Below are 19935 nucleotides of genomic sequence, written 5' to 3'. Positions count from 1 at the left end.
CTTGCTGTATAGCTCTGGCTGGTCTGGAACTCACTGTGTAGCCCAGGCTGGCCTCAATCTAACCACTCCTGCCTCCTGAGTGCTGGGATTAAAGGTGGGCATCACTGCACTTGGCATCACTGTGCTATTCTATAGTCCCTCAATATTACTCTTCTAGGTATGAAATTTATTCTTTTCCACTTGTTTTGAGATAAGTTGTGAGGTGCTGTGAGTGTGTGTGTGTGTGTGTGTGTGTGTGTGTGTGTGTGTGTGTGTGTGCGTGTGCGCATGCACGCACATTTGTTTGTTTGAGACAGGGTCAAACTATGTACCCACTCTGGCCTTGAACTCAACTCTTGCCTCAGCCTCCTGAGGGTTGAGATTATATATATATATAACACTATGCACAGTCAATGATACATTACTGAAACCGAAAATATACATCATGACTAAAAGTAAAAGGCTGTTTTATATATTGTAAAATCATAGGCAATTAACTTTCATGACTCAAACTTTCCAGCCATAACACTGTAAAATAATGTTTTCTAATAAGAATATAATAAGTAGCTGGGCAGTGGTGGGGCACGTCTTTAATCCCAGCATTTGGGAGGCAGAGGCAGATGGATCTCTGTGAGTTCAAGGCCAGCCTGGTCTACAGAGTGAGTTCCAGGAAAGACGCAAGGCTACACAGAGAAAACCTGTCTTGAAAAACAAAAAAAAAGAAAAAAAAAAAAGAATAAGTATAAAGTCTTTAAAAATAAGAACCCTGAAAATTAAAGTGTTTAAAAACCTTAAATAATCTTACTAATTTAGTTCTTTGAATATTAGAAATTCAGTTCACTAGGGAAGGGCATGAAACTCTACTCAAGAAGAAAAAGCTAAAAAAATATTCCTCAGAATTATAATTTTCTTTTGTATACCACTATTCTCTCCGTTTAAAGAACTTTAATGCATCTACAAGACAAAAACCATTTCAAAAGCAACAAATAAGTTGCTGGATTCCAATATAAACAATATGATGAGTGTGGGATGCACAGTTCATATTAACATCTAAGCACAAGTCTTTCAAGACTGCTGAGAAGTCCATGTACCCACAAATAACCAATTAAGTTGTAAATATATCAGTAATAGTGATAGGATGTCCTAAACTTTGGTACTGAGACTCATTTTGATTAAGAAAGTGATTAAATATACTGCCAAAAATATTCAGGGGGAGCTTTTGAGAATCTCTGGCATATGTAAAGAAAAAGAAGGGTGCTTTCCATAAGCTTCAAGTCAAGCTCTGAGGCAGTGATCTAGCAGTGTCACATTATTCTGTTATTCTTTTTTTCCCACCTTGAAAGGTTTCAGTACTTGAAAAATGTGGGAAAAAAAAAAAACCTTGAAATTTCATGAACATCTAAGTCTGGATATTTATTTATTTATTTGTGTGCGATGCATGTGTGTGTGTCTGTTTGTGCATGTACATACAGGGGTCAGAGGTCAATGTCAGGTGCCTTCCTCAGTTGCTCTCCACTGCTGTGGGATGTCCTATATGCTGTGAATGTGTTGCTCTAATTGGTTGATAAATAAAATGCTGATTGGCCAGTAGCCTGGCAGGAAGTATAGGTGGGATAAGCAGACAAGGGGAATTCTGGGAAGAGGAAGGGAGAGTCAGGAGTCACCAGGCAAACACAGAGGAAGCAAGATGACAAGGCAGAACTGAGGAAAGGTACCAAGCCACGTGGCTAAACATAAATAAGAATTATGGGTTAATTTAAGTGTATGAGTTAGTCAGTAATAAAGCTAATGCCATACAGTTTGTAATTAATATAAGCCTCTCTGTATTTACTCGGGTCTCAGAGGTTGCGGACCGGGCAAGACATAGGAAAACTTCCAACTACACTTCACTTTATCTTTTAAGAAAGGGTCTCCTCACTGAATCTGGAGCTAGGCTAGCTGCCATTGAGCTCCAGGAAGCTTCCTGTCTCTGCCTCCCCAGAACACAACTGTAGCTGCACCGCTGTGTGGTGGTATTGTGTTCCCCAAAATATTGTGTACCCTAATAAACTTATCTGGGGTCAGAGAACAGAAAAGCCACTAGATAGTTAGGATAGGCAGTGGTAGCACATGCCTTTCTTTAATCCTAGCATTCTAGAGGCAGAAATCCATGTGTTCAAGGATACAGCCAAGCATGGTGACTCACGCCTTTAATCCCAGAAAGCAAGCCTTTAATCCCAGGGAGTGGTGGTAGAAAGCAGAAAGGTATATAAGGCGTGAGGACCAGAAACTAGAAGCATTTGGCTGGTTAAGCTTTCAGGCTTCTAGCAGCAGTTCAGCTGAGAGCCATTCGGATATGAGGACACAGAGGCTTCCAGTCTGAGGAAACAAGATCAGCTGAGAAGTTGGCCAGGTGAGGTTAGCTGTGGCTTGTTCTGTCTCTCTGATCTTCCAGTGTTCACCCCAATACTTGGCTCCGGGTTTGTTTTATTAATAAGAACTTTTAAGATTCCTGCTACACCCCTGTGCCTGCCTTTTTTAAAAAACTTGGGTACAGATCCAAACTCAGATCCACATACTTGAGTATTAACTCTTTACCAATTGAGCCATTTCCCCAACCCCTCAATCTGGACATATCTGAGGGAAAACAATGAGAATGAAGCATATGAAATGCCTTACAGGAAGCAGACAGCATCTTTTTGTTTTGCTAAAAGATCACAGAACTAGAGCTATAGCTCAGTGGTAGAGAATTACCTACAATGCACAGGAACTGGGTTTGGCTCTCAGAATCACAGGAAGAAAGGAAGGGAAGGAAGAGGGGGGAAGGAGAAAGGAAGGGAGAGAAGGAGTGGATATCAGACTATCCAAATAAAGACCTGAAGCAGTAACAAAGAAATAAAACTGTACACATTTAAAAATTTTGATCCGGGGCTGGAGAAACAGCTCAGCAGTTAAGAACATATACAACTCTCACAGAGAACCAAGTTCAATTCCCAGCACCTACATCAGGTGGCTTATAGCCACATGTAACTCTAGCTACAGGGGATCTGATGCCTATGGAGGTAGGCACCTAGAGTCATGTGCACATACCCATAATCAGACACAGACACAGACACACACACTCACACACATAATATAAAATAATAAAAATAAATATTTAGGTGGAGGATGGAGGGAGAGGGTACTGGGAGAGCCAATTGGAGTTGGGGAGAGCATCTCTGGGATTAGCTAGAAGCCTAGTGCAATGGAAACTCTCAGGAATCTATGAGGGTGACCCTAGCTAAGATTCCTACCAATGGAGGTACAGAACCTGAACCGGCCATCTCCTGTGACCAGGCAAGAAGACTCCAGTGAAGGGATTGGGAAACCAACCCAGCCACATAAGCTTCAACCTACAATCTGTCCTGCTTACAAGATGTGCTGGGGTAAAGGTGGCACAGAGATTGTGGGAGTGGCCAACCAATAACTGGTCCAGATTGAGACCCATGCCATGAAAGGGAGCCCACCCCTGACACTGCCTGGAGCACCAGGACCCAGAGGCTGGATAGCTCAGAGACCTAGGATAGAACCAAACATGACTGGCCAAAAACAAAACAAACAAAAAGTCAATGTAATGATGTCTAACAATATTCTGCTATACTCATAGAATGGTAAATGTCATCAAAGAGACTTTATCCAGCTATTCATGGAAACAGATGCAGAGACCCACAACCAAGCATTAGGTGGAGCTCAAGGAATCCTGTGGAAGAGGGGAAGAAAAGACTGTAGGAGCAAGAGGGGTCAAGGTCAACTAACCTGGACTCATAGAGGCTCACAGAGACTGAACTGACAACCAGGGAGCCTGCATGGGACTGAACTAGGCACTCTGTATGGACAGTTGCGTAGCTTGCAACCTGATATACTATGGCTGGTTGATATCCATGGGAGGCCTGTCCTTTTCTGAAAAGAAAGGAGGAGGAGGAATAGAAGGGGGTGGAGGGTGGGGGAAGGACTGGGAGGAAAAAGGAGAGAGGGGAAACTGCAGTTGGGGTGTAAAAACAATATAAATAGATAGATAGATAGATAGATAGATAGATAGATAGATAGATAGATACAAAATAATCTTTAAAATTAAAAAAAAAATTGGCCTGTCATACCATAGGTTCATTCTGTTACCGTGAGAGTTTCTGGGAAATGCCTCAGCTGCATTACTGTAGAAATAGTATGATTACAGAACACTATTTTGCAGGAATATAAGTTTAAAATATTTAGAGACTAATTTGCAAATAAGTGAAGAAACTTACTTTGTCGGTTTCATTTTTTTTTGATGTAGGGTCTCATGGAGCCCAGGCTGGCCTCAGACTTGGTCTGTAGCTAATGATGACCTTGAACTTCCAGTCCTTCGGCCTCTACCTCCCAGGGGTCAGATCTAGGGCTCTGTTTATTGTAGGCAAGCACTCTGACTAACTGAGCCCTATCCCCAGCTGTCAATCACAGTTCTGAATGCAATCCTATCTATTAAGCAAAGAGGAGTTATAAGTTTAGGTCAAATGGAGAATATAGGAAATATTCTTTCACCTACAAACAACTTTCACATTTACCGATGATGATGATTTAAAAAAAAAAAAAGAACCTTTCAAAATAGTCATATATCTTTTTTATTTTGTATACTAATATGGTTATAATTGTTTAGCAACTTCCTAGTTTTTAAACTGATCTTTGCCCCTTGGGGGAAAATAATGAGAGATAGTAGATAAACCTTCTCCAAAGTTCTTTCACTATTCAGTAAAAGATATTTGGCATTTATATGTGCTTATTATTTTTTAAAATGTAATTTTGGAAGAAAAATTTTAATTATTTTTAGGAAGGGCCTGAAGAATCCCCAGTGAGGCATTTTGTGGAGAGGTCCTTTGTTAGTGTAAGAACTGACCTTCTATATCTTTGGAAATCATGCAACTTGGCTAATGTAGTCCTTAAAGAATTAATCAAGCAGATTGTAAGGCCTTGGCTACAGTGGAGCCAGCCAATTATGAGTTCCTCTGAAATTCATCACTGGTACATCCAACAGCATTTTCCCACATAAAGATTAGTGGAAGTATGTGGAGACAAGGCCTGTTCCCACCCCAGCACAGCTACAGTGTGCTCTCAGCAAAACTCAACAGAGTAAAACAATTTATTTGGTACTCTTTTTTATTCTTGCCTTAACCCTAATACCTTTTCTGCCAACACCACAGTGACTGTCCTATTTAGTTAAAAGTCAATGACGGACTTTGGCACTCAAACACATATCTTGATGCAAAGCACTAGAGCCACAGCTTCAAGCCTGAATTCATCAGTAAGCTAGTGAAATTCCCACAGAGCATCTTTAAGTCTTTTGTGATAACAGCCTCCAAGCCTTGCTAAGAAGAAAGCTTTCTGCAGCACGCAAAGGGGCCAGAGTGGGTGAAGACCAGCTCGCTAAGGAGAGGGCAGTGTTGCTCTGAGAGACACCCCTTTCAGATAAGCAGAATCAGATTCCCAGGGCTGGTGTGCTGGCTACCCTTTCTTTGAACCCTCATATTTAACCCAGCAGGCTTCAAAGCAGGTGAGAAAATGACCTACCACTTAAAAGCAATTTTTCCTTTTTCAGGAATCCTGGCCTTGGAGAATATCAGCTCTGGTATCAGTACATTCCACATCTTCAGGGATTTATGCAACCTTTTCATTGCTCTGTGCATAATGTCAGAGGAGGTTTTCATCTTAGTCTGGAGAAAAATAGCCTGACTTGCTTAAAACTAAGTGTGATTCCACATAGCTTTATAGCACGAAAAAGGGGAGAGGGTGCTAAAACCAATAGTCATTCTAGCTCGTTCATTCTCTTCCATTTCTTTACATTTGATACATAGTGAGAATTTTAAAAATCATTAATCTGGGATGTAGCTCAGTTTGTGGAGAGCTAGTTTACCAGGCTCAAAGCTCTAAGAATTCAAGGTCATCCTTCACTAGATAGTGAGTTCCAGAACACCTGGCATACACAAGACTTTGCCTCAAAAAATAAAATACCCCAAATCATTAACCTCCAGTGCCTGGCATTAAAAAAACACATTTTTGTAATAAACATATTTTAAGAAATTCAAATAGAATTTGCTTTAGCATGTGGCCTAATATAAAAAGAGACTAGAGAAATAAGATAAAATGGTAATAACAAAAAAATATTGAGATTTAATCAGACATGGTAACACATGCCTATAGTCAGGGATATTCTGAAGGCTGAGGTTGAGGATCACTTGAGCCCATGAGTTTGTGACTCACCCTGGCAACAAGGTGAGACTGATCTCTAAAAACAACAAAAGTGGCGGGGGTGGGGGGGGGGGGGCAGAAATGGGGTAGGAAGATGAAGAGATAAGAATTTGCTAAGTTTTTTTAAGTGGCTTTGCCTTATTAAGAAGTAGGACAAGTATATTTCATCAGTTTCTACTTTATATTGTCATTATAGATCTGATCTAACTGAAAAATCCTTACACAGTTTACAACTTGCCAAAACATTCTGTTCTACAAAGCAGTTTGCCAGTACCAGGAAGTGGAAACATTTTTCTTCTTTTTGTGGTTCACACACACAATGTATCAATTGCATATTTTAATTATTTAAATGACAGCCAACTATCATTTCTACTCCAGTTACTGTGAGAACACTCATTTGAGCTTGTTACCATCCTCCAAAGGTAAGGAGGTAGGCTCTTGTACCACAGTCTCTCTTTAGTGGTGACAATGGTGACAATGGTAGGAATACTATCCACTTACTTCTCACTGGGGACAAACAGAGTGCTAAACACTTGATAGATATTCAACTCTTTCATCCCCAACAAAACCTATGCAGTACTATTTTTCACTTTACAACTAAGGGCAGAGAAGATAACATAACTTATATGAGGTTGCATAGACAGTTACAATGTCAGGGCTGGGATCAGAGCAAAGCAGTTTGGTTCCAGAGTGTTGCTCATAACCACCCTGTAATACTGCCCCTTCTCTACCCTGATAAGGCAGCCTGCTAGCCTGGTGTTCCAAATCCCTCATACTGGGTACAGGGTAGAACAGGGCTTCTCAAGCTTTAACTATGCATGTAGGATAACCTATTAAGACGCAGACTCTGACTCAGGAGGTCTGCAGCAAAGCCTGAAGCTGTACATTTTTAACAAGCTCCTAGAGGAGGGTGGTGTTTCTAGTGCACAGACCATACTTTATGAAGTGGTGATGTGTTGTGGAGTAGAATACTTGCTTAACTATGTAAAGATGTGTTGCATTTGCTTATGTTGCAGAATAATTGTTTAACTATGTAAAAGATATGCTGCATTTGTTTAATTATGTAGAGATGTGTTGCTGTTTCCTCTTACCTGCTTAAGGCACCTGATTGGTCTAATAAAAAGCTGACTAGCCAATAGCTAGGCAGAGGAGGGACAGGCAGGGCTAGCAGGCAGATAGAAAAGGGGAGCCAGCCATCATGGAAGGGGTAGGGTGGGGGGTTGGGTGAGGGGGATGAGGGGGTGAGGGGTGGGAGGGCAGCCAACCAGACATGGAGGAAGTAGGAAAGCAGGATGGACAGTACAGTAGATGAGGTAAATGAGCCTCAGGGCAGCACATAGATTAACAGAAACGGATTAAGTTAAAAAAAAAAAAAGATAGCTAGAAACAAGCCTAAGTTGAGACCAAGCAGTTATAATTAATAATAATCCCTGTGTCATGATTTGGGGGCTGGCAGTCAAAAAAAGCCCGCTATAGTGAAGAACTATAATAGAAGCCTCTAGTTCTTTTCTGTATGTCTACTGTCAAGGTATTTAAGCATTGTAAAAGGGCAGACTGCCTATTCACAATCATTTTCCATTAGCTTTTACACAGGGCCTGTCTTTGGAATAACTGCATGGCACATACTGATGTACAGGTTTCATCAGTAAGTATGTGGCTTTTAGAAATTTAAAATACACATGTAAGAGCCATAGGGATAATATGTGGCTGTAAAAGCTCACTCTCAGTAACTTCTTAAATATTATGTATACCAATTATACAAATAAAATATAGTATATAAATGTTTATTGTTCAGCAACTAGAATAATAATATATTAGTAACTTCGGGTCAAAAAAAAAAAGAGAAACATCTTCTTTCAAATACGTAATTCTTCATTCTCAAGTCTCTGCTAAGAGTGCTAAGGAAATTGCACTATGTAACCTTAAGGCTCTTCTGGTGCCATTAGCGACCTCTTCAGCAAGGGCAGTTACTATATGAACACTGATGGATAGAGACTAGAGTACACTCCACAGCCATTTTAGCCAGAACTCCAGGAAATACACTGTTGGCTGCTACATCTCTATTCCAGATTCCAGATCTCTCTCCTTGCTCTCCTGCCCTATTTCTCTTCCTTCCTCCTCCATTGCCTTGAGAAACACTCAGGAGCCATCTCTCTCTGCTTGTCTGTATCTTTGAAACACATGGATTAAGGACCTCCCCCACTTCTTTTTCTTCTTCTCTTCTAACTTTTAAGTGGATAGGATTCCCTTTCTGGCCCGTGTTTTCCATGCTCCTCACATAGTGAGGCATGTCAGTGTGAGATGCACTCATTCCCATCAGCATCACTGTAATCAACAGTAAAAGTCATTACTAAGCTGTGTTTCTACACTAAGAGGGAATGGAACAGTCAGTCTGCAACTCACACATCTACACTCCCTGAGCAGCAGTGGGAAGTCAGTCATTTTGGAGCTTGACTCAAAATCAAATGCATACCGGACTCCTAGGCTTACAGACAGACAGTGGCATTTTAACACATTACACAGTGGACTTTCAGGGAAAAGGGGAAACTGTGTCTGCAGCACAGGTGCCATAAGAGCTAACTAATCTGTAAGGCACAAAATCAACTTTTTTTTCCTTCAAGACAGAGTTTCTCTGTGTAGCCCTGGATGTCCTGGAACTTGCTCTGTAGACCAGGCTGGCTTCGAAATCACAAAAATCTGCCTGCCTCTACCTCCTGAGTGCTAGAATTAAGTGCCTGTGCCACCTCTGCTGGCTAAAATAAACTATACTTATGGCAAGAAAAGAAGCTATAGAAAAACAGTAGTTATAATGGAAGCACATAGATATAGGAAATATACTACCAAGTAAATTGGTTCTTCCATTGTTCTCAGTGCATGTTTTATGTTTGGGAATATAATAAAACAACACTTTCTTTTGCATTTTAACCCATTATTTGGTAAATATGCTAGGCTGTAAAAGGGATATACATTTTTATTTATTTGTTCATGCTTCATTTATTATTATTGTGCTTGCACCATGGGGGAGGCACATGTGTCATGACATGTATGAAGGTCGGAGGACGACTCTGCAGACTTGGTTCTCTCCTCCTACCTCTATGTGGGTTCAAACTTGGAGTGCTTAGATAGTAACAAGTCCTTTACCTGTTGAACCATCTTGCCAATCCCCAAGAAATATGCATTTTTTAAATGAAAATTATTAAAAGAAAATTAGTTTTGGTGATATTAGTTAATATATCTGTGTAGAGGAATGAAAAGAGTTATCATTTTAATATCAATCATCAGCCAGACACGCCTCAAATCCCAGCACTCAGGAGGCAGAGGCAGGCTCTCTGTGAATTTGAGGCCAGCCTGGTCTCCAGAGTGAGTGCCAGGACAGCCAAGACAAGAAAATACATTAAAGATAAAGAAAAATTGGATTATTCTTTAGTTGGTAAGGAATGCTGTCTTAATCACCAAAAGTAATTACAAAGGCCAACTTTATAATGTTACAGCATTGTATTTTTAACTTTTGAGCAACAGAAGTAAGTTCACATCACCGGAATTCATGTTTGACATATTTATGGTAGAAGCTTTACAAAGCAGTTCTTGCTGTTTCCAAGTTTCTTTCACTGCTCGTGTGGTCTAGCACAGACAGATCAGAGCCGCTTTCCTGTGCAGTTTTATAAATACTCCACACAAGTCCTTGAGATCATACTCACAGCTTTAGCAAAAACACCCATGACTTCAGGAAACTGGTGTGTGAGAAATGCTATCATTGCTGTAGAAGAACAGAGTCCTGCTGTAAAGTGGATGAAGAAAGGAAGCTCCTTTTTTGGATAAACAGAAACATGATGAAAAGCTGCAAGGGAAAATTGGTAAGAGTGAGTTTTATTTCAGCACAAACCAGTTTTAATATTTTTAAATTAAACCCAGCTTTGAAAATTAAAAATAGGGTTAAAAAGTAACAGGAACAAAGGCAAGCGAAAGCGATTCAGTGCATTTGCATAGTCAGAGACTGTACTGGGGTCTGGGAACAGGATGGCATCGTGGGAAAGAACAGGAATTCTAAAGTCATGCTGAGGTGCTTTTGAAAAAGAGTTTTGTCACTTATTAGTTGTGCACTAAACCCTATAGAAGTTGCTATGGAGTTGTTATGATGAACAGTGTAAGCACTTAATAAATGTGAGTTGTTATTAATTCTCATTCTTTGAAGCTCAGCAAGTAGTGTAGAGATAAAGAGATGGACATGTCTTGGGGGATTTCCCAGAATCACTGCTTAATACTTGTACTCAGTTATTACTACGTCCCTGTGTGACACTTCACGGAGTGCTATGAAAACAGAACTAGGAAGCCAAGGCTCTGGCTGTAGATGAAGCTCTTTGACTTATTTTATCACATTTATACACCTGAGTGTTATTTTTCCTAGTGTTTGAAATCTCATTACCAGTTTTATTCAAGTACTTATATATGAGTCCAAGTACTTGGATAACAATAATCTAGAGCTACGCCTATAGAGTGTCCAATGCACAGTAGGTGCTCAATAAATTCCTTTAGAACTGAGAGCTATGTGAAGACTTCATTAGTCAGGAAGTTGACTGCTAGGACACCAACCCAGGAATTCCTGATGTAATATCCTGCAGCAGTAAGGAATGACTAATTCCATGTTGAACCAAGGTCGGCTATAAATTTCAATTTTTAAAAACATAACTATTAACAGAGAAGGTTAAACTCGTTTCTTTCAATAGCTATAATATTTTATATATCTTATACTATACTCAGAAAGTATATATAAAAAACTAAATTCATTTAAAAAATTCAGATTTCCAGAGCCTCAAGCCATGTTTCATGTAAAAGCACAACAGCAGTGAACTTGGTAAAGCTAAAAGCAATCCCTTCCGCCTATCCCTCATCCACGAGAGGTTGACTTCTTCCAGCAAACCAAGAGAAACAAACTCTGGTAGGAGGCAGGGAATGAGACAGTAAAATTAATATTACCTAAACCCTAAAGCACTTTTTGGTTTTTAAAGTTCTCACTTAATTGTTGAAATAACCTGAAGAGAGATAGTATTATTTTCATTTTATAACAGTAAGACTGCACAGCTTTAGTAAGAAAACTTCCTAAAACAGGAGACTTCTGTATTGTAGGAGAGACCTAATTATTTCTTCTTGGACTGCTTCCTGTAGATTCACTTGTCAGTCAATATCTGGCTAATACATCAATATAATGGATGACTGACTAGTACAGAAACTCCCTTGGAACGAAAGTTCAAATTTCATCACTGGCTTGTAAAGAAAAATTTATCAGGAGGTATAAGAAACGACAAAACAGCCATATTAACTAGGGGGAATAGTTCAAGTCTCCACTTATGAGTCTATAAGCAAATTCCAGAAAGCTGTAAGTCATATCAAGGCTGAAAGAGAATTAAAAACAAAAACCAGTAAGTACTCCTGGGTATTAGAACTCCACATTATTAAAAATTTGTTCATTCCACCACAGTCAGAAACAGAAAAATATACTGTAAAAACATATACTATAATCAAACAAGACCCTCCAGCATATCCCTCTATGTCTATGTCCTGGAGCTTGCTTGTACCCTGTGTGAAGGTAAGACTTAATGAAAGCTTACCAAAAAAATCTAACTGGGGGCTGGAGAGATGGCTCAGTGGTTAAGAGTACTGGCTACTCTTCCAGTGGAACCAGGTTTAGTCTCAGCACTCATATGGCAGCTCACAACTGTCTATAATTCCAGGGGAGCTGACATCCTCTTCTGGCCTTTGGGCATACATGAAGATATATGTAGGCAAACACCCATATACATAAAAAATAAATTAAGATTTAAAAAATCTATATTTTAAAAAACCTTTAACTGTGTGATCTTGTAGCTCCTGGTTCTGACATAAGAAATATTAATATGCAGGCTGGGGAGATGTCTCAGTGGTTAAGAGCACTGACTGCTCTTCCAAAGGACCCAGGTTCAATTCCCAGCACCCACATGGTCCCTCACAGCTGCTGTAACTCCAGTTCCAGAGGATCCAATGCCCTCATACAAAAATACATGTAGGCAAAACACCAATGCATATGAAATAAAAATAAATCATTAAAAAAAGAAATATTAATTTTTTAGTATAAATGTATTATCGTAATACAATAAAAATGTTCATTATTTCACTGTATTTTTTGAGACAAGGCCTTGCTATTTGTAGTCCAGACTGGTCTCAGACTCAGAGTCCTCACTCCTCAGCCTCCCAAAGGCTAGGATTATAGCCATTTGCTCCCATGCCCAGGTACAACACACTTGTGTATTGATTGACTTAAAAATTGATTTCTTTGCCTTAAAAATCTCTGTTCCTTTTTAAATGGAAAAATAATAGTTAACCTCACTCTACGTAGGCAAATGCAATTTCTCTCACTAATGACCTCCTAATTGCCAAAGTCAATAGATTCTTCTCAGTAATTGCCTTTCCTGGTATCTCAGCTCCTCCTCCTCCTCACTGGGAAGTTTCTTCTCCTTTAGTTACTAGGATATCTAGTTCTTGTCTCTGACTGCTCCTCCTCTAAATCTTCACTCACTTTCTTCCCATCAGCTCCTTAGAAGATTGTGTGTCCACTTGGTTCTACCCTCCTGTCCCCCCTTGTAATCTCAGCCTTGTGAAGGACTCCTTTGGTTACTTAGAAATGATGACTCTTAGTCTCTTTTGTGAGACAGAGAAAGAAATTTCAGGGCCCCTGGCAATTCTATTCAAATAACCTGATCTAGTTTCTAGTGTATGCTAACTGGACTAGGCATGAACATTTAAATAAAATACAAGCTCTCCGAGAGCTGTGGGGCTGCTGAGATAGCTTAGTAAAATGATTGCAGTGCAAGCATGAGCACCTGAGTTCAGGGTCCCAGCACCCACAGAAAAACCCAAATGTCACCTGCCTATAATTCTAGAGCTAGGAAGTCACAGTCAGGCAGATCTGTGGTGCTCACGGGCCAGGTAGCCTGAGCTCCAGATTTAGTGAAAGACCTTGTTGAAAAACATAAGATGGAAAGTCATCAAGGAGAACACCCAGTGTTGTCCTCTGGCCTCCACATGCAAATACATACAACAGTGTGAACACACACACACACACACACACACACACACACACACACACACACACTCAGAAGCTGGAGAGATAGGTCAGCAGTTCTGAGTGTTTGCTGCTCTTGCAGAGGGCCTAAGTTCACTGCAGCCAAATCAGGCAGCTCTCAACTTCCTGTACTCCAGCATCCTTTTCTAGCTTCTGTGGGTACCTGTATACCAACAATGTACATACACAGACACATAAATAAAAATAAAATGAAAAAAAATTAAGATAGAAAACACTATTGTTTGTGTCCTTTCAAAAATCCATGTGTCAGAAATTTGGTCCCTCAGGTGGCAATATGAGGAAGAGATGGGTCTAGCAGAAGGACCTTGAGCACAGAAGGGACTGTGGGAAGTAAGCTTGCCTCTCTCTTTCTCTCCCTCCCTCTTTCTGGTTCAAGAAAGAATCACTTGCTTATTTGCATGCATGCTCCTGCCCTTGCTATGTACTTCACTGGCTGATCTGCCACGGGGCAGCCCCTATTCAGAGCCTGAGCTTTGCCCTGTATACTCCGAACCTCTAAAACCCAAGCTCAGTAATCTTTCTTCACAAACCCTGTATCATGTATTTCATTATAGTAACAAAAAGGCGACTATTAGGGCACTCCCACCTTTAATCCCAGCACTCAGAGGCGGGTAAATCTCTGTGAGTTCAAGCCTTCTGTGGTCTACCTAGGGATTTCCAGGTCAAGGATACATAGTGAGACCCTGTCTCTAAGAAAACAAACAGACAAACAATAACAACAACAAAACAACCCCAAAATACACACACACACACACACATGCGCGCGCGGCGCAAATGAAACTAACAAACAAAAAGGTTACTAAGACAGAAACCAGTCTAAAAATAATCTAAATAAGTAGTTGCAAGTTGAAGAAAACGAAGTATTTACTTACTAGGCAACAGCTCTCTGTCAGCAGTCTCTGTGCAGCTGGGATACGGGTAAAATAGATGTCCTTTCTCTAACGGGTATGGAATCATTCTAAAAGCTGAGAGGAAAAATACATTAGCATTCAATTTTATCTCACTCATCTATGCTATAAATCAAACCTAGTCTGCAGACATATTTTTATAGTTTTTTCACAAAGCATTTTATCTTCTTTTCTGGAGAGCATTTTAGATGAACTAAAGTGAACAGAAGAACATATGGGGGAGGAATGCATGAGGAAAGAATAAGATTTACTAAGGACAGTGAGTGGTCTAGTCTCCGTCTAAACGGAATGAATGCTAGAAGATAACACTGGCTGAGGTCTTCTTTCCTCAGTCTCCTCATCACAATCATGGACTTAACTCCACAAGTATAAATCCTGCTTCTATAGGTATCTTTAAGACAGAGGAATGTGTATACTTGTGGCTCTCAAGCTAAAAGAGTTCTTGCTGGCTTAGTACTCCACCTATGAGGCTCACAAAAGTCTTCTACAAGAATGCACAGCCATATACCCACACACATAAAATAAATTTAAAAAAAAGAAAGACTATTCAAACCTGGTTCAGGGATCATGAAAGTCATTATCTGTCCAATGTCATTCGACAATCAGTGCTAACATAAGGAAGGAAATCATTCATCAAGATGCATGAAACGCAGCGTAAGTTATATACTTGGTGAAAACCCCTCAAGGGCTAAGCAGAATACCAGGCAGTAGAGACATATATGAAATGAATGAGAAAGTCCCTGGCTCCGAAGACCTTATAATCAACTGGAAGAAGCCTAACCACTCAAAGGCATTCAACTACTCAATTGCAAAATTTCAATTTGATTTCGTTTTCTACTGTCAGTGTCAAGCACAGTGTATGACTGTTGTTAATAAGTGGTTATATAGAGATTTCCAAACTCTTGGTTCACAGATAATGATGTCCTCATGTCTTACTGATGATGGTGGTGGTGGTGGTAGTGGTTAGGAATGCAGGGCCTCAAGCACACTAAGCTCGTATTCTACATTGGGGCCTTCGTAAATATGGCTTACTAATTAGTAGGTCCAAACAACTTTAAAAGACTATGTTCTAAGATCTCAGAAATGTGTGCCGGGCAGTGGTGGCACATGCGTTTAATCCCGGCACTCAGGAGGCAGAGCCAGGCAGATCTCTGTGAGTTCGAGGCTAGCCTGGTCCACAGAGTGAGATCCAGGACAGGCACCAAAACTACACAGAGAAACCCTGTCTCAAAAAACAAACAAACAAAAAAAACCAAAAAAAAAAAAAAACCTCAGAAATTTGAAAAAATATACATAAATTGAAAAGTTTAATTCATACTTCCTTTTAAAGTAAACATAATTTCAACAGGCTGTGGTGTTTGAACCTGTAGTGTCAACTACTCAGGAGGCCAAAGTAGGAAGATTGCAAAAGCTCCAGTTCGGTGCTGACCTGAATGACAACATAAAGATAGACATCTCAAAACATTTCTTACTAATGAAATATACTTAGGAACCTCTTGGACACTGCACAATTTCTCTACCTTGGGACTGGATCAGACACCACCATCATCATTTCCTGCTCCACACTGATTCCTATCATGCTACTTCTTTTAGTCATAGCAACTAACAAAACAAAACTGCAGAATTATGAAGACACTAGACAGAGACGGATATATGATGAAACTGGATTCTCCCTGGAGTGAACGATTTGAGTGGTATCTGACAGATGTTGAGTGCTTCCATTAAAAATATATAATAGAGTTCTAGGAGAGCAATCAGAAGAACTGTCTTCTGGGAGTGACCTTTAGTAGTCTACCTCAGGGAGCTAGCACTGTTCACTGGAGTGGTAAAGAGGGAAAGGAAGAAGGGCAAAGGAAGGTTCTTCGCTAGCATCTCACATCTAGACGATGGTTTTCAGTTATGACCATAGCTTTATATGTGTAGTTTTCATAAAGTACTTTGTCTTCTGTGCACAGTGTTGGTTATTTTACCACACCTAAGGTTTCTAGATATCATTGGATGACAATGTATGGTCAAAAGAAAAAAAGTACAGCAATAAATTAGCTACTTTCTTTGTCTGTTATAATGCAAAGAAACATATTTTAGACAAAGAATGAAGTTCTAGACCAGTCAGAATAACTGTGAGAGCCTGTCTCAAAGAAAAGAAAGGGGCAGGGGCAGCTTCACAGTAAGTGGTAGGCCAGCCAGAGTGAGACTGTATCAACAGAAAAAAACAAAACAAAGCAAAGCCCCAGCAAAAACGTAGCAAAATACTGACACATACTATAACACAGATGAGCATTGTCAATATTATGCTAAATAAGAGAAATCCAAAAGGATAACTACTGTGCAACTGCACTATATGAAGTACTAAACTCATGAGTCAGAGCTATGAAGACTCAAAGTGGCTGGAAAGGTGAGGATGAAGATATTTATGTGTGGGCTGGAGAAAGTCCAGTGGTTAGGAGAACTGGCTGCTCTTCCCGAGGACCCAGGTTCAATTCCAAGCACCCACATGGCAACTCAGAACTGTCTGTAACTCCAGTTCCAAGAATCTAACACCCTTACACAGACATGAATGCAGACAAAACACCAATGCATATAAAATAAAATTAAATTAAATCTTAAAAAGAAAAGATTATTATGTGAATTTCAGTTTGGGAAGATGAAAAGGTTCTGGAAACGGATGCTGATGATAGGTGCTCAACAATGTGACCATACACAATACTACTGAACTGGATACAGAACAGCTACAGTGGTAAATTTTATGTAATCAAAGTTCTACCACAATTACAAACTGAAGGCAGGTGTGGTGATACAGGCTTACAGTTCTAGTACTTGGAAGGTGGAAGCAGGAATCAGAAATTTAAGACCATCATCAGCTACATAGTGAGCTTAAGGCTGCCTGAACCACGTGAGACACTGAGGGAGAGGGAGAGGGAATGAAGAGAGTTGCTACACTGACCAGCTTTTATTGTCAACTTGACACAAACCAGAGTCACCTGAGAAGAGAGAACTTCAACTGAGGAACTGCTTCCACCAGACTGGCCAGTGGGCATGTTCTACAGGACAGTGTCACAACTGCTAACTGATGTAGGCGGGCCCAGCCCACTGTGGATGGTGTCACCCCTGGGCAGGCGGGTCTGTGCTGTGTAGTAAAGCAAACTGAGTGAGCCAGAGAAAGCAAGCAAATAAAATGTTCCTCCTTCTTTGGTTCCTGCATGAAGCTCCTGCCTTGAGTTTCTGCTTTGGCTTCCCTCAATGATGGACCGTAAACTGTAAGATGGAAGCTGCTATTGGCCATACTGTTTATCACAGTGACAGAAAACAAACCAGAACAGTTGCTAGAACACATCTGAAAAAACAACAACAACAACAAAAACCCAGACCATTTCTTATTCTTACATTTTAAATTGTATTTAATTTTCTGTGAATGAATGCTTTGCCTGCTGTATATGTGTGCATCAGTTGTGTGTCTGGTGCCACTGGAAGTCAGAAGAGGACAATGATCTCCTAGAACTGGAGTTCGGGAGGTTGTGTGTCACCATGTGGATGCTGAGAACCAAACTCAGGTACTCTCCAAAAGCAACAAGTGCTCTAACTGAGCCATTTCTCCTGCTCATAAACCAGGTTTTTTTCCTTTTTGTTTGTTGTTGTTGCTGTTCTTTTGTTTGTTTTTTTGGTATTAGAATAGGGCTGGGTGTACAGCTCAGTGATATAGCATATGCTATTAGTATAATTAAGGCTTTGATTTCAACCTCTCTCACCTCATTACAAAAACTAAACCAAACTAAACAACTAAAGCAACAATAAAACTTAACCACATTTAAAAAGCTTATAAACTAAAAGGCATACATTTTCATTTTCTTTCACTACAAATACTCAATTTTAGCAAAATACCCTAATAGTTTCTCATTCTGCTTTTCCCAAATGTGGCATCCATATATATTACATTATTTCTTCTACCAAATATAATGCCACAGAGATCATTTGAAACCAATCCAAGTCCTTCTGAAACTCACACAATCTCATCTGAAATGACTGCATGTGGATGCAATGAACATTAAGAGAGAGATTAGCATTACATCTGGCAAAGAATACTTACTGCCTTCCCATGTACACTGCAAGAGATTCAGAGCACCTTCTATCCGTTTCCAGTGCTGCAGATGAAAGAAAGCATAGGCAATTGCTTCACTATCTCCTCGCTTCAGAATGTGTTCCGGAGGTAAAATTAAACTTTTCATCTCTAGTAAGTACTGCAAAAACAACACATCCACATCAAGAAATTAAATTATGTTAAGTGAAAACATCCACAAAACATTTATTCAAATGTTACAAATTGGTTTAAACACACACACACACACACACACACACACACACACACACACACACACACACATTAAACTAACTGAAAACTTGTCTGAAGTGCTTGTTTGGTTTTTTTTTAAGATTTATTTATTATGTACAGTGTTCTGCCTGCATGTATGCCTGCATACCAGAAGAGGGCACCAGATCTCATTACAGATGGTTTTGAGCCACCATGTGGTTGCTGGGAATTGAACTCAGGACCTGTGGAAGAGCAACCAGTGCTCTTAACTGCTGAGCCATCTCTCCAGCCCCTAAAGTGCTTGTTATACTTGCAAACTTCTAAAGTGAGAATTTCCTATAGATAAAAAGAAATTGACAAACAGCTTATGTGACCTTGCAAAAATACAAAACAGAAAGTTAAATTGAGGAAATAATGTGAGAGCAAATATGTTCCAAAAAACAAATATAAAGTCATAAAATACAGTTTCTTGAAAGTACTTTGTAGCATCATTCAATTCTGTTTTCTTTTATTACTATTTTATGGGTGGAAAACTTAACTGTGGGGTAAAGTAATTAATTAATATTCACTAAGTACAAGACAGTATGCTCACTAGGGAACACCAAAAAAACCCATAACATAATGAGAAAAACAGATTTCTTAGTAAACAATTATAATCAGATTGTGGCGGGCCCGTATAAAAGTATAAGCAATGTCTATGTGAGTAGGAAATATTAATTTTATCTTGTTTTTAAAAAAGCTTTGTTGAGCTCTAATTCACATAGCACAGAACTAGATTATTTGAAATAGATAATTCAATGGTTTTTATTACATTCAAAAACATGTGCAACCATCATCACCATATGAGCATATTCCATTACCCCAGAGGAGAACACTGGACCCTCTGATATCATTCATTCTCACTGCCTCATTTTCCCTGTCTCTCTGAACCAAGCACTAACCTATTTTCTGTCTCCATAACTGCCTATTCTGAATACTTCATACAGATGGAATATTCTAATGTTTTCATAATACTATTGTGATAATATATGATATGTAGAAACTTGTAACTGGTTTCTTTCATTTAGCGGTTTTGAGGTTCATCTAGGTCACAACACATATTGGTACCCCTTTCTCTTTAGAGTTAAATAACATTCCTCATAAATACACAGTCATTAGCTGTCAGACATGTGTCCTTTCCACTTTTTGGCTTTTAGAAATAATAATGCAAAAAAAAAAAAAGAAAGAATAATGCTGGGCTAGGGACATGGCTCAGTTGGTGGATGCTTGCCTAGCACGCATCAAGCCCTGGATTTGATATCTAGCACCTAAACCCAATGTGGTGGTGCACACCTGTAATCCTAATACTCAGGAGGTAGAGGCAGAAGGATCAGAGTTCAAGGTCATCC

The 19935-nt window shown here is 39.7% G+C and overlaps 1 protein-coding gene across 3 annotated transcripts in view; it reads right to left on the bottom strand.

Annotated features, from left to right (window-relative positions):
• Positions 1-9456: 9456 nt before the first annotated feature.
• St7l (suppression of tumorigenicity 7 like) overlaps positions 9457-19935 on the bottom strand; it is a 71992-nt gene continuing 61513 nt past the window's right edge. For 2 of the 3 annotated variants that reach the window (XM_052731062.1, XM_052731064.1), the window contains exons 12-14: positions 18326-18476; positions 14206-14298; positions 9457-10054 (exon numbers count right to left, since the gene is read on the bottom strand). In XM_052731062.1, coding sequence (XP_052587022.1) covers positions 9876-10054; positions 14206-14298; positions 18326-18476 — 423 coding nt within the window. In that variant the 3' untranslated portion in view covers positions 9457-9875. The remainder of the gene's footprint in view (positions 10055-14205; positions 14299-18325; positions 18477-19935) is intronic. The other variant, XM_052731063.1, reaches the window with a different exon arrangement.

The sequence above is a fragment of the Peromyscus californicus genome, unplaced genomic scaffold, assembly GCF_007827085.1.
Source record: "Peromyscus californicus insignis strain IS unplaced genomic scaffold, ASM782708v3 Scaffold_9__1_contigs__length_137607984, whole genome shotgun sequence".
Taxonomy (NCBI): domain Eukaryota; kingdom Metazoa; phylum Chordata; class Mammalia; order Rodentia; family Cricetidae; genus Peromyscus; species Peromyscus californicus.
This window is presented reverse-complemented; position numbering and strand designations above follow the sequence as displayed.